Consider the following 20,548-nt stretch of genomic DNA (forward strand, 5'->3'; position numbering starts at 1 on the left):
TGTAAAGCAACAACCTGGGCCATGCTACTGGTTGATGCAAAAAACATGTAAACCACACCTATAATCAACCTTAGGCAGAAACCTCTATGGTTACATCCCCCATCATTTCTGTCACACCATTTGACTAAAACTATATAATATTGGCTTAGCACAAGAACATTAATCTTATGTTGAAGCCCTAACATTTTTTTTTTTTTTGTTGAGATTGGTTTTTGGAACTGTACGGGCTGGCCTCCAGTGGGGATCTTGGGTTGGAACTGTTTTGAAAAAATGAAAAGACACATGGGCGTGGTTTTATGACAATTGTACTGGGCCTTCGGTAACTTTGTATGGGCCTTCCATGTCGTACTCCCTAGGCCCACGTGTGTGAACGAAGCAGAAGGGTTCCATGCGTTTTTTGTTTTTGTTAAGCGACGTGAAATACAGGAGTTTCATATTTTTTTTTTAAGAATAATATTAGATACAAGATTTAAATAAATAAGTTTCATATAAATCTTTTATAAAATAATGAATCTCACTAATAAATAATAATTTTATTTATATTTTTTTAAAGTGAGGTTTACTTTTTTATAAGAATTTGTATGAAACTTGTCTATTTAAAACTTTTACAAATTATTTCTTATTTTTTAATATGGAATTTTATATTTTAATTTTTGTATTTTATATTTCATGTTAAAAAATATGAAATATAAGGTAAAAAATAAAATAAAATACAGAATGGGTCTTTATGTCTATAATTTTTCTTTTGTTAATTCCCTTCATTAACAACTCTACCGCGTAAAAGGAGTAGTTGGACGATCAACAGTATCTGCTCCAGGAAAGCCAAAAGAACGATCAAATACCTCCATCATCCGGATTCCTTTCTAAAGCGCTGTAGTACTCTTCGATCGCCATGAGCTTTCTATTCAGCAAGAGAAAAACTCCCGCAGGTTCCCTCTTCCTACCTTTCTTTCTCTTCCTTCCTTGTGTTGTCGTTTGTTAAAGAACATGATTTGTATATATGTGTGGAGGATTTGAATTCTGACAAATTTATATGATTTTATAGGTTAATTTATTATATTGTGTGGAAGCACAGTCTGATTTTTTTTTAATTAATTTGATTGTGGTGTTCGGCTAGGAATCAGATTTGCGGTCAGAGTTAGGTTTTTACTATATTTGATTACTTCGTCCTGATCTTTTTATTTGGTTGTGGTTTTCTGTAATTGGAGTCGATGTTGTGTGTTAAATTTATCATTACTAGGCCCGGGGCTATGTTATCGGATGAGTATCTTGTAGATTACTTTACCGCTCCACAGCACAATCTAATTGTAACGAGCCCGATTCGCAAAGTAAAACAATATTGCTGCTGACTTGGTATGATCTAAATCATAATGGGTTTTAAAATTTTTGAAATACAAGCACGTAACTTTTTTGAAAAGAAAACAAACTTGTTTGCGTTGTTATAAATGGGCTTGCTGGGTCCATCGTATGCCTTGTTTTCCATATGACATAACTGGTTTTTATGTGCATGCTTGGATCGATTGGGTTTGTTATCTGTAGCTTCATTTTTGGGTTGTTGCTTATATTTATATGTGTATGGTAACTTATTGGAGATGATGGATTGTGTGCTCTTAGTTACAATTAAGCTTTATTTGGAACTACTAATCGTTTATTAACTAGTTTTTTTCATGGTTGTGAATTTTTTTCATCTTCAGAACTTCTGCGAGAAAATAAGAGGATGTTGGATAAATCTATAGAGAAATAGCGACATGCATACAATGTTAGTATAATTATACTACTGAGGAGTGAGGGCACATGCATTCTAAGACCCAAACCAAAAAATATGCTTATATGGAGTGCTTCCTATTATATTTATGTTGGAGCAATAAGTGCGTTTTCACATCAGCAATAATGCTGCTGATTCTTTTGTCAATGTTTTTTGTTTTGTTTTGTTTTGGTAGGTGTTTGTAATATGAATAATTATATTTGTTCAAATACTTTACAACCCATTTTACAATAACCAATGTGATAGTGTCACTTCATAGCATATTTTTGATATCAACCAATCATATAATACCCCCAAGTTACTTGTATCTCTTTTGTGCAATGAAAGAATCGGAAGTGATTTCATAAATCAATGGAAGTGCTAGAGTTGTTTTCTTTGGAGGTTGGGCCTTGGTCTTTGTGGTACGCTCTCTGCAGGTCTAAAGTTCAAATCCTCTTGAGTGCATACAATTTATAGGGGCCATCAAACTGGGAGAATTAACCGAGGTGCACCCTCAATACTAGTTGAGGCTTTGTTCTTGGACACTTGGTGCCAATAAAAAATAATACTAACGTTTTTTTTTATTTGAATATAAAATTTTACATAACTGCCCTTTATTGAAAACAGAGTTATAAAAAGATATGTAAAAGGCTAATATGTGTGTTATTACTCCATGTAATATATTTTTTGATAAGTTACTCCATTTAATATATTTAGATATCTAACTTAATATCAAGATTTATGTTGTTCTCAAGCATTACCTTATAGCAGTTGTCTGAAAGATTTCATTCTGCCTCTTGGAACTACTCTTTTTACTATTGTTAGTTTTCCCTTGCAGGCTAATTACATAGCCTCGTTGAATCATAAGGAAACAAGAGTACTTCCTCATGAGTACTTACAGTTGCCTCTGAGAGGGCCTTTATCGAGACCTTAAATGGATCTTGCCGCACTCCCATTGCCGGATATGCTTACAAGGATGAGGATGGCAATTGCATATTTAAAGGGTTTGGTAGCTTCCCCAGATGGAACCCGTGGTATGGACATCTTTTCTCAGTGAGGATATTTTACTCATTTTGTCTCCATTCAAGGAGTAATATTCTTTGACACTGCAATTTCTTTTTTCTCTCTCTCTCTACTGTAGTACTGGAAACATCTAGAAAAGGCCTATATGCTCATGAAGAGATGGTTATGATAGGAAAAGATGCTGTCAAGGAGCTTCTTTCGGGGGCTGGTCCTAGGTTTTTGGGTTAGTAAAGTAGGATAAACCGTTGAGGAAGGAGAGAAAATAAAGTCAAAGGCTTCATGTTTAATTTTGAGTCCTTGGAGCTCATGTTTGTTGTAACTTTCATATTCACTGTATACTAGATAACAAATCAATGCTGATAGTGTTGGACTTTCTTTTCTGATGTGATAATACAGGAAGAAAAAACTTGAAGCAGTATGAACTAGCTAGCTAGCTAGCAATATCAAAATGGTGCAGATGGCAATTTCTGATTGGCCAAGAAGTGTGTAACCAGTTGGAGAGACTGTTTGGGTGCAAAAACTGGAACTTCATGACCCGCACCTCTGATGGTTACAAACATAATCCCATCATACACAACTGTCCAACCGCCAACCTATTCAATCCAACATACATACAAAACATTCCAGTCAAACGTACGTGTTTCTATCTCTGAACATGAGAAAACTCTTTGAAAATAATTTATTTTTTCTGTAAGTAAACAAACAAGAACTAAATTTACCTGCTGATTGCTGTACCAGGGAGTCCAATCTTCAAGAACACGCAATCCAAGCTTTCTCAATGCGTATCTAGTTGAGGTTACCGGTACTCTTCCATCGGTATCTCCACTGCCAAAGGAATAAATACTCTTTGCATTTTAGACTACATATATGTGGTAGTACTGGCCACAAACTAGTAAAAGTTAAGAGAGTTGAATGAATGTATACAACATTTTTGGATTACCTATAAATCCAAATGCGGAGACCCCCATCGACAAGTTTTTTTATTGTGGGAAGAATTGAGGCTGGTGAATCCTCCCAAAACGTGATGTTCTGGCTGTACATAAAATAATTAATACAGATCAACTCATACCTTGCTAGCCAATACATATAGAAATATTATAAGTACCTTCACATGTTCATGATTTTTTTTTTTGGGATATGTTCGTCAAGATATGATATATGCATGGATTTATACAGAATGTACCCGCAATGAACCCATGGATAGGGAATTTTGGTAACATTGGCATGCAATGCTTCTTGAACATCTGGCCTATTAAAATACTCTGTAGTGTATGTTGATGAACAAGGGTCGTAACCTGCCCGTGATCTGATCATCTTGTACCACCCATCCTGTAATGCAATAGAAAATTCTCTAGAAAAATCATATTCTTCTTGTATAACAGTCCTCAAGATCATGTTATCTTGCTTTCTTATATTTTTGTAGCTGTTTGATAGTATTTTTTCTAAAATCATAATGAGTGTACTGTATTGCACGACCAAGTTAAGGATTTGAGAACTTACGAATTTAGAAAAGTGATGGGGAGAGATAGCATGGATCAAAGGGTACTGCTGCCTTGTGATGTTGTTGCTATTGTTTCCAACGCAAGTAGGAGTGTACAAGCTAAACATGTCAATAATATTATAGACTTGGAAGTACTCCTCCAGAGCCTGATCGCAGTCACTGGATGTGTTTTTTTGGCTGAAGTTGCACTTGATCTTAATGTCATGGTACAAGCGATCGGATATCACCGCATGATCCCATGCATAATCGATCATTCCCGTCTGATCTGTTTCGTCGTCTATCGCCGCATTCCCAATCTGCGTTTTACCTCATGATCAGGCACCAGCCGGTGTTTAATTAATTATGCTAGCTAGATATATATTGTACGTACGTGATTATTGATGATACACATGCATGCATCATGCATATTATAATTAATGTTGTCCTTGGAAGTATGCTCACCATGAATCCTTTGAAGTTTATGTAGTCTTGCTTCGATGCTTTCTTATTTCCCTCGAAAACAAGCTCAGAAAGTTGTGGAGCATAATGTCCTGAAACATAAATATACCATGCATATCTATTAAAGATAACCAATATATATATATATATATATATATATATATATATATATATATATATATATATATATATATATACACACACACACACATGTTGCATGATGCATATAATTAAGGTATGCATACATGCCAAAAAGATGATGAAAAATTTATATAAATAACGATGATCGGGATATAACATCAACAATGATAATGACTAAAATATACTATATTTTACATTAAATGAATATTATCTATGATTCCTGTCTGGAGAAGATATTAACTAATTACCTGCATAGCTTTCTCCAGCAATGTAGAATTCATGAGACTTGAACTGTGGGAATCTTCGAAACCAGTTTATTAGGAAAGTATACGAGTCCTTAGCTAACCAAACAAATGAAGAGCATTAATGCATCAGAACAGGAAAAGCAACTTATCATCATCATGAGGATGGGATGTAATTTGGGGAGGATATAAAAATGGTATATATATATATATTAATTACCTGTAACTGTGTCGCCAAGTTCCTTGATATCACTACTAGTATTGGTGTAGGAAAACCCGACTCCAACAGGAGATTCAACAAACAATAAATTGGCAGCTGTAAAAAACACAAGGAAAAATACATACAAGATCAGTAGTATTAATATAATAATTTGTATTATAAGCTGTTAGTTTCAAAGAAAGTTAGCTAGCTGCTCGATACCAACCTGTGTTCCATGAGTATGGGTTGAACTTTAGCTTTGGTTTGCTTCCCTTCTCAGGGAAGAAAGGACCTAGCTCCTCTGCTTCTCCAAACCCTATGGATGAACACCCGGGACCTGAAATTTTATAGATTAATTACGAGAATACATACATACATACATACATACATACATGATTAATACAGATTTTATAGATTAAGTACGAGAATACATACATACATACATGATTAATACAGTTCTTTGAAAATTAACCTGATCGATCATCGATCATAATGTATTGCATCATGTATTTCATAATTTTTCTGTTGATCAGATAGATAGATCATTGACTTATATATAGTCATGTTTTACACACATATATACTAATATCACTACAACAAATTGGTCTTTTTCCCACGAGTGGTTTTGTCGCAATATATGCCAACCATGTTTTGAATTACTCTACTGCCTCCCAATACAGGAAAAAAATTATTTGAACCATTATTCGTAAATTAATTACCACGATCAACTGACCAGCAATTAATGCATGTGAGTTACACGATTCGATTAGCTTTTTCCAAAAGAATATATTGATTTTTTGGGATGAAAAATCTTATCCAGAAAAAGCATTTAATTTTTATAGTGAGGGATTCCAAAAGCATCCCTCGACTGTAATTAATTAAAATTCATAAATACACATACATATAATATATTTATATATATATATAATAATTAATGGTTCGAGGTTTTCCAGGTTTTTTAACACCCTAATCATGATGCATGTATATATGTATATGAAAAATGCTGTTTGTACTTAAAGAAAAATTTTTAAAAAACTTATTTCTCCACATGTCAATTATTAATATGCTGTAAATTATGAAATTTGAAATTTAAAATTTGTATTTAAAAACAAAACTGGCAATTAAATGAGTCTTCACAACTCATATGTATATTCAGTACCTTTTTTTTTTTTTTGTATAGTGTAATATATTTTCCATGTGAAATAGATATATGGTGTATGTGTAGATTTATGGACCTTAGTTAGGCCATCCAAAAGGTTAGGTTTCTAATATCTCAAATATTATGATTTATCGTTATTTTACTAGCCAGAAATTTGACTAAAAGATTAATTAATACTATATATATACATATATATATATAGATATACACACTAGCAGTGGAGCTACGTGCGAGACACGTTTGTCCTGTATTACTATAAAATAAATTGTTCAAAAATATAAATATCTAGTGTACAAGAAAAAAACTCAGGTAAATGAGGATAATATAGCTCATTCAAGTTGCAACCTACAGTTACATGGTGCACTACATGTATTTTTAATGGAAAATACTAGTATGCCGCCTGAGTTTGCCCCCTTATTTTGATTGCTCATGTATTTAAATTTTTTTTTTACTATGATTGAGAAAGAGGCTTTTAATATATTGATGTATTTTTTTTTCTATTTTTTAAAAATATGTAAATATATATTAAAAAAATATGAAAAGAAAAAGAAGAAAAAAATACAAATACAAATTTGTGTTAGGCGGAATGCTTAGCAGTCATTGTTGGGTAGCAGCCTAGTATGACTCATTTTTAATATGCCAAAGACACATTTTCATTGCAAAACTAGCATGCTTATTGTTGTTTCATTCACATTTCTTCACTCCCACAGTTTCCCAGTACTTGAATCAGATGAACCATTTGTCTCTACTTTTATGTTGTGTAATAAAATAATTCATTCCCATTTGCATAGTTAAGCACTCATTTGCTTTCTTTGGTTGTTTGTGTATATGATATACTAATTGAAAGCAATAACACTCTTCTTTCTATCTAAAACCCAATTATGCAAAAATACTTATCTATTCAAAGTTCATTTGGAATGCCATATTAAACTCAAACCTGGGTCACCAATTATGTGTCTGGTTTAGGCTTCATGATATGTATTATTAAATATTTTTGTTTTTGTTTTAATTAATTTTGGATTTCAATGATTCACATTTGTCTGGTTAGCCCAATCAATTTTCCTTTCAGCCTTTAGCTGTGCACAGCCCAGCCCCCATTTCCCTTTCCCTCTCTCTCTCTCTCTCTCAGCCACCGTTGGTTACCAGCAACTCCCTTTCACGCCGGCGACCACTCCCATGGACCCAAGCCACCGTCGAAGCCCCGACAACCCTATTCTCCCCCAACTCCCTTTGCCGAATGGGTCTCACACATTTTCTCCACCATAGCGCCATCGTACGCCATCCCCACGCCATTGCACCACCACCATCGAGCTCCTCTTCCTCTGGCAACCACCCCCATGGACCCAAGCCACCGTTGAAGCCCCCACGGCAGCCCTCGTCTCCCCGCAACTCCCTCTCCCGAATGGGTCTTACACGGTTTCTCCACCATACCGCCGTCGTATGTTGTCCCACACCACCGCACCACCACCATCGAGCTCCCCTTCCTCCGGCGACTACCCCATGCTCTGTTGCAGTGATTTTGTGTGGTGATTTTGTGATTTGTTATGGTGATTTTGTGATATTTTTGTGGTGATTTTGTGATCTGTTGTGGTGATTTTGTGAAGAGTATTGCTATGAGGATGTAGAGAGGGAAGAAAAAGAAAAACGTAAAATAAGAGTACTGTTTATTACTGCTCATACTATTTATTGGGTGATAGACGCTTTAAAGTATAAGGAGATATATATATATATATATATATATATATATATATATATCATGATGGTAGTCCCAATTGCTTGAACGTGGTCTCATCTTCATGATTAAAATAGTACGTGTTCAGGAACATGGTATTCAAAAATATTAATCGTAGCATGCATGCATGCAGGGTAATTTGCCAGCCTAGCTTATATATATAATGAAGATCAACATGCAGGTAGCTAGCTAATACACCTAAATTATAGTCTATGTTTCAACGATTTTGTATACTTTATGTTCTGTAAAGTAAATTAAAGAAGAAACTGATCATCTATATAATATGCTACATATAAATATATATGTGTGTGTGTGTATATATATATATATATATATATATATATATATATAAAATGTCTCCATCGATATTCGGCCATGTGTACTGCTAATATTATTCATGTATTCTGATAATTAAGATGTTTAATTGCTTATTATATTATTTTATGCATTTGTGCTTAATCAAGTAGATTCATGATTCATGATTTGAACATCTCGTTGGAGGCTTCATTTTCTTAGACCATTACTACAGATAAAGACCGATAACCATATGCGTACGCGTGGCCTTATGATGACAGCAACAGAAATTAATTGACGAATGATAATTAATAGTAATGAGCTAATAACGACAACAGGTGATGAAAGAGAGAGCTTGCCTAATCTAAACAATGAGATAACATTAAGAGTTTTTACGTCTATAATAGTACTAGTTATTTTAAAAGTTTAAATGATGGGAAGAGATAAATATTAATAATTTATATTATATATATATATATATATATCCATTTAGCCACAGTATATATATTAGATATATATGTGATGATTATATATCTACAACAAAGAAAAAAAGAAATTAAAAAGGTTTCCATAAATTAAATTAAATTTGAATGAAAACTAATATATATATATATATATATATATATATATATATATACCTCCATTTAGCCAGAGAAGAACAGGTTTTCCTTCTGGTTTATCTGTAGCTTCAAAGAACCAGTAGAAGAGTGCCCTTCCATGAGTTTGATTGACAGTAACATATCCTGCATATTGCTTGAAGTTCACCAAAGGCTGGCCTGGAAGTCTATGCACTCTGTCTGCTTCTTGTTGGGCCAAGCTTTCATCATGAGTATAAGCTGGCTCAGACCTTGCTGAAGTTTTTGTACCTGAACTCATGAAAATTACAAGCAAAAGATAAAGGAAGACATTCAGAGAGAATGGAGAGAAAGCCATTAGGACCACCTCTTTCGGCCTTATCTTCTCTCTCTCTCTCTCTCACAAAATTAACACGTAGAAACAAACACACAACGAACGTACAGACTGTATGGTTTAAATAGGGAAGGATTGGAAGGCACATATATATGTATGGCTGTCAATATCTTTTATATAATACGAAAGATCCATTCCATTCCATACATGATAAATATTCATGATGACTTTATTCCATATAGCCGTGGAAGCATTTCGTTTTGGAAGTATGCTTTTGCCAGTATATATATAGTCGGAATTTTAATTTGAAATTGTTGCTTCTATTAAAAACAAAGGGCCCATTTGATCACTTCTAGAACTTGAAAGTAGTGCCTTTATGCAGAAGGGAGTGATCCTTTTTCTTTTCAATCGACAGCTAGCTTGAGATTTTTTGTTTCATGGAGTACTTATATATCAAATCGAAAGGACGAGATCTGCGGTCTGTCTAGTCAATATATATATATATATATATATATAATGCTTAATTTGCATGGAAATCTTTCAAACACATGCACCAGCTTAATCATGAATGTTATGAATTAATGTACTGATCTGTAGATTATCTGGAAATTAGTTAAACTTCCGTGTCATTGACTCAAGACATGATGTACATATCATCACTAGCACGAAAATAATGATCAACGAGTTCTTTTACTTTTACGCAAGACATGAAATTAATCTCTTAAGTTCTCAGCAAATATTTGGTTTCAGACTTTGAGAAAGTCTGGATGGAAGATTATCTTGCGATAGTGTTGATCTTGCTGAACAGCAAGCTAGGAGTCATATTGTCGATTTATTAATGAAAATTATGAATTTTCATTTTTCAAAAAGAAGTTATAAAATCAGTCCTGTAGTTTTGCATGATTAACTTTTTGCTCCATATATTTTCATTTGATCATTTTGCTCCTTGGGTTTTTACAATTTTATCATTTAGATCCCTCAAATTAACTTGTTGACTTAGCATTCCATGCGTCTAAAGCAAGACCTTAATAACAATTAATATACTCCAAAGCCGGTCTACCCTCCAACTCCACACACTAGCTGATGTGGCAGACTGGGTTTTGAGTAACGGTCGAGACCCCCCGAATTAATTCAATCTGTGAATCCTGTCTCCCCCTTCATTGCGAATCCGTCTCCCCTCATTTCTGTCCTCCCTCTCTGCCCTCCCCCCTCCCTTCTTCTTCTGCCCCTCCATCTGCGAATCCATCTCAGACGCAGAGAAATGCTCGTGTGACCACACCTTTCGAGTCTTACTTTCTCTGAAGCGCAGAAAACCCGTGGATTTCCCCACTTCGATTCTTATCCTTCGTCTTTCTCTGAGAAGTGCAGAAACCCTAAACACAGAACCCCACACCATTTCTCTCTCCCATTTTCGAGTGCTGCATTGTTGTGCCTATTGGTGTGCATCTTCCACTCCACGACAATAAGCTGCTAATCCCTCTTTCATTTTGTGCGAACTTTCTCTGTTGTAGTCGAGTAGTAATTCCATTGTTCATGAGTCTTGCCCGTGCGCATGGATTCTGTGCGTGTAGCATTTTTGTAGTATCATTTTGCATAAGCGGTGAAAATGGTTTGAGGCATCATGTGCTTGATTAAGGCTATCAACCTCTAAAAAATGTCATCCTGAAGCCACCCTAATGCTCTTAATACTCTGTTTGATGATGGAATTTCATAAAGAACTTGTTTGAAGTGTTGGGTTATTGAAGTGGTTATTGAAGTGGTTATTGAAGTGTTGATTTTGCATTATTTAATGGTTTTTGAAGTGTTGGTTTTGCCAGTATTTACTGGTTGTTGAAGTGTATGATACATACATTATTATTTACAAGTCTTTGAAGCATTACCCCCACGACTTTGGGGGTTATTATAAGTGTTACAGCTTGAGATTAAGCTTGGCCTTGCTAATGAAAATGAAGTGATTTTCTATGATTCTGCAAGTATATGGTGGCTCAGAAAACTTGGGTCATTTTTTATCTCCTTGTTTTTCCTTTGATCACTAATCCCAGTTTGTCTAGAATATTGAACTTTTAGTTGTCCTTCAGACATGAAATGAGTTAGGCTAGCTCCCGTATGTTTTCCTTAAATCAACAAAGTTGAGAAGCATGCACCAAAAAACAACTTTAGGCAAAGGTAGCAGCATTGCATTAGGTAGTATATATCCGTGTGATTATTTCGTGGGTGCAAAACCCAATTTGTTGGCCTTTTTTCTTTTAACGAGTTACAGGGGCAAGATTCAAGATTACAAATGTAAGAGGACAATCCATCACAACCAATAACATTTGGGGCAAGTTGGGGCAAGTTGTTGCTTTGCTATTTAGTTTCTTTTTCTTTGTTTGGTTTGGAATAAGGTTTGGACAGTGAAAGAACAACTCCATTAACCTTATTGGATAAGAGTTAGAGAGTGTGTGATGAAAAGTTTAAAATATTTTTACAGTTTGTTGAAGTGTTGGGTTTGGCAATAAGTGGTTATTTAGTGGTTGTTGAATTGTTGGGTTTGGCAATAAGTGATGGCTGCTGTTCTTTTGACAAGGTAAGTTCAATTGCTTTAGCTATGCACCTACCTGGTTTAGCACTTGAATCAGCTTTAGACCTTAGCATTACCTTTACAATCAATTCTATGTTTTCAAATCTCTTCCATATGTACTTCAGATATACCTTTCAAATGTACGTGTTGTTTTCAAATCTTTTTGTATGGAATCTGTTTTCGATGATGATGTATTTGAATATGCTCAATGTTTCATTTAGATCACCTATGGCCTCGAGTCAATCATCATGCGTTGATGATGAGTTACAAATGGAAGCACCAACTTGTTGGTGTGGCTTGAAAGTCCCATTAAAGACCTTTCATACTAGCAAAAATCCTGAAAGGAAATTTTACGCCTGCCCGAAGTATAACACAGTAAACTATATTTTTTTATCATAATTTTGTGTTACTTTTTCTCTTTGTCATATTTTATGTTAGCCGAATTGACAATTTGTATGCAGGGAGAAGCAAGGTGTCAATTCTTTATATGGGCAGATATACTTGCACTAGTAGAGGAGAAAATTCACACAAGAGAGAATGCAGCGCGGAAAAGGGAGGATGATTTATTCTTGCGCAAGTATGAAGTTCAGAAAACGAAAGATAAACTAGTTGACAAACAATGTGTCCTTTACAAGCAAGAGGAGAAAATTGAAAAGTAGTTCGTAGAGAATAGATGTGCACGGATATTATTATGTACTTATTGGGTGTTATCAATTGTAATAATTTTTGGTTGGCTTCGACCATAAATGTATTTTGAACAAGTTCGGATTAACTTATGTTAATAGTACCTGGTTGTATTAATGAATCCCATGTAGTATTATTTCAAGTATGATCCTTATTTATTCACAGGCTTACTCAAAGTTCACACAAACACTCACAAGTGGTCACCACCCACTATTGTAAAGAAACAAGTGGTCACCACCCACTAATGTAAACAATTTTCAAACCTTCCAAGATAACAATGTATGCATGGCTAGAACAAATAACATGTATGCATGGCTGGAACAAATAACATATATGAATCCCATGTATTATCATACTTTCCTACGATAAAAAAAATAAAAAAACATCACAATCTTCCAACATCGATAAAAATACATGGCAACACCCAAAATATCAAAATACGTCATAGTCTCTCAAATTGCACATAAACCATCATAGTCTCCCAAACATTACACATAAAAACTGCTTTTCCTCCCAAAATACATAATAGTCTCCCAACCTACACATTAAACATTACAAAGACCAAACTACAATCTTGGATATTACAGTGTCCCAAAATACATCAGTCTTCTTGGAGCATCTACTCATTGTCAGGTGGCGTTGGTTGTGCGACAGTACTGCATTGTGTTAGAACAACAAAATCATTCTTGTCTGCACTGGATATCTTAATAAATTTAAGATACCAAAAAAATAATCATTAGAAATTGCTTATCAACTAAGTGGGAAGCAATATAGAATTTATACGCATAAAAATGTATTACCTGACCACTTTTTGGAGCTTCCGATACCTCACATTGCTCGGATGTATCATCAAATATTTTCCGGCGTGTCTAAATAAATTTCAGATACAGAAATACACATCCATTAGAAAGAAATATGCATGCAATAGGAAGAAATAGGACGTAGTTAATATCAATAAAAATTTATTACCTGTTTCTTCTTTCGCCTAGTCACAGCCTTCTCCACAGGTGGAACCTTCCTTTTTGTTGGCGGCCTCCCTTTCCCTCGGACAACATGTGGGCTTAATAAGAAAGGAAAATACCTGGTTCATTTGTTGAACATGGCCTGAACTCTCCTCATTAGTCGACAGAGAGTACATGAACGTTGTTGGAAAATGTGGCATTGGTGGGGGCTGCAATCATGCACGGTGTTAGAACGGGTAACAACGCACACATACAAAAAAAAAATTTAAGAAAGGAATATACCTGGTTCGTTTGTTGAACATGGCCCGAACTCTCCGCATTAGTCGACGGCGGGTACATAAAAGTTGTTGGAAAATGTGGCATTAGTGGGAGCTGCAATCATGCACGGTGTTAGAACGGGTAACAATGCACACATACAAAAAATACAAAATTAAGAAAGGAATGTATCTAGTTCGTTTGTTGAACATGGCCCGAACTCTCCGCATTAGTCGACAGAGGGTACATGAACATTGTTGGATACGGTGTCATTGGTGGGGGTTGCAATCATGCACGGTGTTAGAACGTGTAACAATGTAGTTCAGGAAAAAAATTTACAGTTCACACATTTCTTAACCTGGCTACCCCATGTGTATGTATATGAATTCGGATATGCATTTGGATGCATCATAAATGGCGGATAGTAAGCATTTCTTGGACAGAGAGAGACCTACAATACACAAATAAAAATACATTAACTAGTTGGAATTGAGACACCTTCCTTTTATGAATGACCAATGTATCATACCTGAGTCGGTGGAATTGGTGTAGAAGGCCTGGGTGGCCTTTTATCTTCCTCTTTGTCCATCATGCTATTTCAACTGAGTTTTTAAATCGACATTACAAGAAAAACAAAATTAATCCAACATTAGTTATCATAATATTGAATCGATCAAGATTGAAAGCAAAAATGAAGAACTTGAAAAGCTTTGAAAATAATATCATTTCCTGAATTCAGTCTTTGTGATATAAAGTATTGCAAAGGACTTCAAATGTTCCCAATATCTTAGTTCACTATTTCATGCTTCTATAATCTATCATCCATTTGTGGGTCCATGATAAGAAGTGAATCCTAATTCCCACCCTTCCTGGCAAGTAAGTATCTAGTTAAGCTTTCCTTCGTTAGTTTGATGAAAACCTAGGTTCAAACACAACTAATGCTATGTGGGTTTAAGCTTTCCTTCTGCACGGTATCTTTGTGCAGGCGTAGACCCCTTATTCTTTTACTTAAATACTTCTCAAAGTTTCTAAAAAGAAGTTACACAGGAAGAAACAAACACCACAACTATGATTTGTACTGACCCAAAAAAAATACGAAAATAAAACTGACACCACAACATAACTCCCAAGATATTTATTGTCATTTGGATATTTTCTTCGCCATTCCCAGTCTTACAGGAATGCTATGTTTTACACGGTCTAGCCTCCAACTCCTCAGGTTTAAAGCAGTAAAATGGGAATGAATCAGGTCAAGGGTTTTTAAACCAGTAAGACTGGAAATCAGATCAAGGGTCATCGTCTAAACAACACCCAAAGAATTAATAACACAAACTACTTTCAGATATAACAGGATTATCAAACTCGAAAGCAGTAAATCGCGAAAAAGGGTGACCTCGTGGGAACAGCACAACGCAGATGATGGAAGGCGGACGGCTGACGGGAAGCTGCATGCGGACGACGGCAGACAGCAAGCGGAGAAGAGCGGCAAGATGCAGGAACCGAGCGGGAGGAGCAGGGGGGAGATGGAGGGAGAGAAATTCGAAATGGAGCATTTGGGGGAAAAAGTCGGATTGGGCTTTTAGTAAAACGCATGCGTTTTACTGTAGAATTAAAAAAAAAATTACACATCGGCAGTGTGTGGTGTTTGTTACTATAGCGGCTTAAGTGTAGAAGAACTCCCTTAATAAAGGTACGTACTAATGATACACCTACCATTTATTCACATTAACTATTTTACAATCAACTAATACATGCAGTCATACCACTTTATTAAAAATGAATTTTAGTTTTACAAAATTGTTCTTTATTTTATATAGAAATGTAAAGTTGTAGGCCAGAAGATCACAGATGGTAACTTTTCAAGGGATTATTGTGAGGGTTGGCAGGAGACTGGATAACTGGAAAACAAGAGTTCTCTCACAAGCTGGGAAAGAAATTCTCATCAAGACTATTATCCAAGCTATACCAATTTATGATATGAGTGCCTTTTTACTACTGAAGGCTTTGTGTAAGAATTTGAACACCATGATATCTAATTCTTGGTGGGGGCATCAAGAAAACTCTTCAAAAATTCGTTGGAAGAGTCATAATAATATGAGCTGTAGGAAGACAAAGGGAGGTCTTGGTTTTAGGAACTTGAAGAGTTTTAATCTAGCCCTTTTGGCTAAGTAAGCATAGGGAATGCTTAAAAACCTAACTTCACTTTCAACAAGGATTTTGAGGCCAAATATTATCCTAGTACTTCTATCTTGTAGGCTAGTTTGGGGTCTAAACCTTCGTTTACTTGGAGAAGTATCAGAAATGTTACCAATCTGTTGAGTGGGAGACTTATGTGGCGTGTTGGTGATGGGAAGCATATTCATATATGGAAAGTGTTAGATGACATGGTTGTAATAAGTGTAACTTGTGAGGGTATAATCGTCAAGTGAATGTAGTATATATGTTGTTGTACATCAATGAATGAAAGTAAGAAGAATAGTTTCCCTCCATAAACTTGTACATGGTATCAGAGATCACGGTTGTCGGATGGTGGTAAGTGGTGGACAGAGGTTCACGCCGAAATCGAGCTCACTGTGGTCTGAACTCGTTGGAGTGTTTTCGATGTCGTATCTAACGTTTGTTATCAGATCTAAGCCCACCAGTGTTTGCAGCTGCCGGATTTGAGTTTGCTGATGTCCCCATAGGTGTTTGAAGTGGCTTCTCCTCCGTCGTCGGTGGCCCCATAGGTGTTTGAAGTGTTTCCAGGGAGTTTTCGGTGTCTTCTTCGGTATTAGACACCAGGGGTGAGTTCCCCGTCGTCGTCTGTGCATATCGGTGTGTTCCCCGTCGTCAGCAGCCGGGGAAAGTGCTACCTAACGCCGGCAAGCAGCGAAGAAAAGTAGTGTTTGGTTGCGGGGATAACCAATCTCATCCTCAAGTACGGATAACCCCAACTTGGAGTAAAATCCTGTCCCTAATCTGGAGTAACACCTGTTTGGTAACGAGGATAAGGTAATTCCCATACCACTTATTCTCGTTTAGGATAACCTAATACAGTTTTGGGTTTAAGTTGAAATCGGTTCTGGCCGATACCCAATACAAATCGATACCGGCCGATACAAGCCCGGTTTTGTCCGATACATCCCTTTCCTTGTGAAGCATGTCAAATTAGTAAACATCATCGTGTGTCTTTTGCACCTCGAGTTGATAAACGAGCATCGAGTCCTTTTGAATTGGTTCACTCTGATATATAGGGACCAATCAACATTAAATCAAATAGGTTTCAGTATTTTGTCACATTTATTGATGACTACTCTCGTGTGACATGGGTGTTTCTGATGAAGGCAAGATCTGAACTTCTTTCCATATTCAAAGTGTTTTGGAAAGAAATTAAAACCCAATTTAACAAAAGGGTTCAAGTTTTGCGTTCTGATAATCTAAAGAATATCAATCTAGTGAGTTTGCTACATACATAAGTAACAAAGGAATTGTTCATCAAATTTCATGTTCTTATACACCCCAACAGAATGGGATGGTTGAACGCAAAAATTGTCATTTGTTAGATGTAACCCAAGCATTTTTACTGCACATGCATGTTCCTAAACGATTTTGGAGTGATGGTGTTCTTACTGCTTGTAACCTTATTAATTGTATGCCTTCATCAGTTCTCGATGGTTCCTTTCCTTTTTCCATCTTGTTTCCTTCATCACCACCATTTACTCTTCATCCAAAACTCTTTGGGTGTGTTTGCTATGTTCATAACCTTGGCCCAGGTTTTGATAAGCTTGACTCACATTCTACGAAGTGTTTTTTTGTTGGTTATTCTCGAATTCTTTGAGGATCACACTCAAAGAAGGTAACATCAGCACTCGACCCAACCCTCCTCCATGCCTCCCCCAGTTCCTTTACAGGTTTATTCGCGTCGCTTGCGGTCGCCTACTTCTATGCCTTCACCAACCGTGTCTCCATCTTCAGATCCTGAGTTACCTAGTATTTTAGACTTTCCACCTATTTCTCTCTACAAAGGTACTTGATCTTGTGTTACTCAACATCCAATTAGTCAATTTGTCTCACATCGTGCCTTATCTCCTTCATTCTCATGTTTTACTTCTCAGCTTTCAAAACTTTATGTTCTTAAGATAGTTTAGGATGCTTTATCTGATTCGGGATCGAGAACAACTATGAAAAATGAAATGGATGCTCTTTACCATATGGGACATGAGATATTGTTCCACTACCACCTGGTAAGCAACTTGTTGGCTGTAAATGAATATATACAATCAAATTTTATCTTGATGGTTTGGTGGAACGTTTGAAAGTCTGCTTAGTTGCTAAGGGTTACACTCAAACATATGGCATTGATTACGAGGAGACTTTCTCCCCCGTTGCCAAAATCTCTTCTGTTCGAGTGTTGATCTCTCTTGCTGCTAATCTAGATTGGCCCTTATTTCAGCTGAATGTTAAGAATGCATTTTTACATGGCGACTTGCATGAAAAAGTTTATATGGAGCAATTTTTTGCTCAGGGGGAGTATCGAGGTACTGTATGCAAGTTAAAAAATGCATTATATGGTTTGAAACAATCTCCTCGAGCATGGTTTGGGAAGTTTTCTAATGTTGTATTGGCATTTAGTCTTCATAGATGCCAAACAAACCATTCAGTATTTCACCTATATAGTGATGCAGGTCACATTTTGTTGGTTGTATATGTGGACGACATTGTAATTACTAAGAGTGACTTTGCTGGAATTGCTAGGCTGAAACAATGTTTACATGATCAATTTCAGACAAAAGACTTGGGCAAGCTTAGATATTTCCTTGTAATTGAAGTCAGTAGATCTAAAGAGGGTGTCAACCTATCTCAGAGGAAATATGTACTTGACCTTCAAGAAGAAACCGGCATGTTGGGTGCACGACCTATTGACCCAAATCGTAAATTCTTGAAAGAGGAAGGGGAGTTGTTTGGAGACCCATGTAGGTATCAAAGACTTGTTGGGAAATTGAATTATCTCACTATCACTTGACCGAACATCTCTTATGTAGTGAGTATACTGAGTCAATTTTTACAAACGCCTAGAGTCTCACATTGGAATGCTGTAATTCATATTCTTCGTTATCTTAAGCGAGCCCCTGATCTTGGATTACTATATCGATCAAATGGACATCTTAGGGTTGAAGCCTTTTCAGATGTTGATTGGGCAGGATCTCCTTTAGATAGAAGATCTACTACTGGATATTGTACCTTTGTGGGAGGTAACTTGGTTACATGGAAGAGTAAGAAACAAGCAGTAGTAGCTCGGTCTAGCGCAGAAGCTGAATACAGGGCAATGGCTCACACTACTAGTGAGCTGACATGGTTGCAACACTTCTTTAAAGAGATTGGGTTTCCAGCTCATATCCCTCTCCAGTTATTTTGTGATAATCAAGCCGCAGTGCTTATTACCTATAATCCCTCGTTCTATGAGAGGACTAAACATATAGAGATTAATTGTCACTTCATTCGAGATAAGATATTAAGTGGTGACATTTCTACACCTTTTGTGAAGTCTGCCGATCAACTCGCAAATATGTTTACTAACTCTTTGTGTTGGAGTCAGTTGAAACTTATTTGTTTCAAGCTGGGCTTATATGATATATATGCTCCAGCTTGTGTGGGTGTGTTAGATGACATGGTTGTAATAAGTGTAACTTGTGAGGGTATAATCATCGAGTGTATGTAGTATATATGTTGTTGTACATCAATGAATGAAAGGAAGAAGAATAGTTTCCCTCCATAAACTTGTACAGAAAGAAAAATGGATATCAAGGAAGAGTTCGTGCAAAATTCAGTCTCGAGTTAAAATACTTTCGACAGATGCAGTATAAGTTGTAGATCTCATAGATAAAAAGGAAGGTTGGTGGAATATACAACTGTAAAAAGATGTGTTCATTGTAGAAGATATCTTGTAAATTTTGAAACTACCTATAAGTTTAACGCAGTGTGAGGACAAATTGATTTGGAGAGGCACTTCCAATGGTTGATTCACAGTCAAGAGTACCTATCATCTGCAAAAACGTATAGCTTTTAACATGCCACAAAGGGGAGTCTTCAGTTCAAGGCACATATGGTACACTTTGAAAACAAATTTGGATGATGAATGCACCCAATGCAGTTAAAGTTTTCATGTGGTGAGCCAGCACAAAGGTCTTACCTACCAAATTGAATTTGTACAGAAGATGAATTCTTATAAATCCTTTGTGTTTGATTTGTCTGAAAGAAAATGAAACTCCAGATCATAGTTTTTAGACACGTCCTTCATAAAAAAATGTTTTGTTACTGGGTAGTAGAGTATTGCAGAAGGCTTCAATAACAAAGGATGATTTATATTTGAGAAGCTGATTACGAGGATGGGCCCAAAAGATTTGGAGTTGTTTGCAGTGATAGCTAGATCTCTATTGCATAGAAGAAACAAACTGATATATGAAGGGAGATTCTTACGTCCATCTTCTCTCTATGGTCATGTTTTACAAGTGGTAGATGATTTCTAGGAAGCTAGTAAGACGACAAGGGTGTCACTTCACTCTTTACAACATGTAGTTTTGCAATGGGAAACTCTACAACAAATTGGCTTAAAGTGAATTAGGATGTACCTGTAAAATCAGATTGCAATAAGATTGGTATTGGAGTAGTGATCCGAGACAATGCAGAAACTATTCTAGCAAGTTTGATGAAGCCATTATTCTTTTT

At 36.0% G+C, this 20,548-nt stretch overlaps 1 protein-coding gene and 2 long non-coding RNA genes across 7 annotated transcripts; 1 reads left to right on the forward strand and 2 right to left on the reverse strand.

The window, feature by feature from the left end:
* Positions 1 to 773: 773 nt before the first annotated feature.
* On the forward strand, positions 774 to 3,742 carry LOC121255707. Of its 3 annotated transcripts, XR_005938843.1 has the most exons (6): positions 775 to 929; positions 1,695 to 1,759; positions 2,583 to 2,778; positions 2,886 to 2,990; positions 3,164 to 3,400; positions 3,506 to 3,742. It is a non-coding gene; the product is annotated as an uncharacterized LOC121255707 (long non-coding RNA). The 3 variants fall into 3 exon arrangements; XR_005938844.1 differs by lacking the exon at positions 2,886 to 2,990 and having other exon boundaries at positions 774 to 929; positions 1,695 to 2,250; XR_005938842.1 differs by lacking the exon at positions 2,886 to 2,990.
* LOC121255706 (serine carboxypeptidase-like 34) lies at positions 3,018 to 9,520 on the reverse strand. Of its 2 annotated transcripts, none has more exons than XM_041156191.1 (10): positions 9,112 to 9,520; positions 5,515 to 5,625; positions 5,310 to 5,405; positions 5,096 to 5,188; positions 4,710 to 4,798; positions 4,268 to 4,564; positions 3,951 to 4,096; positions 3,708 to 3,800; positions 3,487 to 3,592; positions 3,018 to 3,360 (listed from the first exon to the last, which is right to left on the reverse strand). In XM_041156191.1, the coding sequence occupies exons 1-10, from the start codon at positions 9,404 to 9,406 to the stop codon at positions 3,211 to 3,213; spliced, it is 1,476 nt and encodes a 491-aa protein (XP_041012125.1). In that variant the 5' UTR covers positions 9,407 to 9,520; the 3' UTR covers positions 3,018 to 3,210. The 2 variants fall into 2 exon arrangements, with proteins under 2 accessions (XP_041012125.1, XP_041012126.1); XM_041156192.1 differs by lacking the exon at positions 9,112 to 9,520 and adding an exon at positions 5,761 to 5,950.
* A 3,563-nt stretch (positions 9,521 to 13,083) lies between these two features.
* Positions 13,084 to 13,693, reverse strand: LOC121256768. Of its 2 annotated transcripts, none has more exons than XR_005939062.1 (3): positions 13,596 to 13,693; positions 13,427 to 13,495; positions 13,084 to 13,282 (listed from the first exon to the last, which is right to left on the reverse strand). It is a non-coding gene; the product is annotated as an uncharacterized LOC121256768 (long non-coding RNA). The 2 variants fall into 2 exon arrangements; XR_005939063.1 differs by having other exon boundaries at positions 13,084 to 13,329.
* Positions 13,694 to 20,548: the final 6,855 nt, after the last annotated feature.

Source organism: Juglans microcarpa x Juglans regia, chromosome 3D (genome assembly GCF_004785595.1).
Source record: "Juglans microcarpa x Juglans regia isolate MS1-56 chromosome 3D, Jm3101_v1.0, whole genome shotgun sequence".
NCBI classification, from domain to species: domain Eukaryota; kingdom Viridiplantae; phylum Streptophyta; class Magnoliopsida; order Fagales; family Juglandaceae; genus Juglans; species Juglans microcarpa x Juglans regia.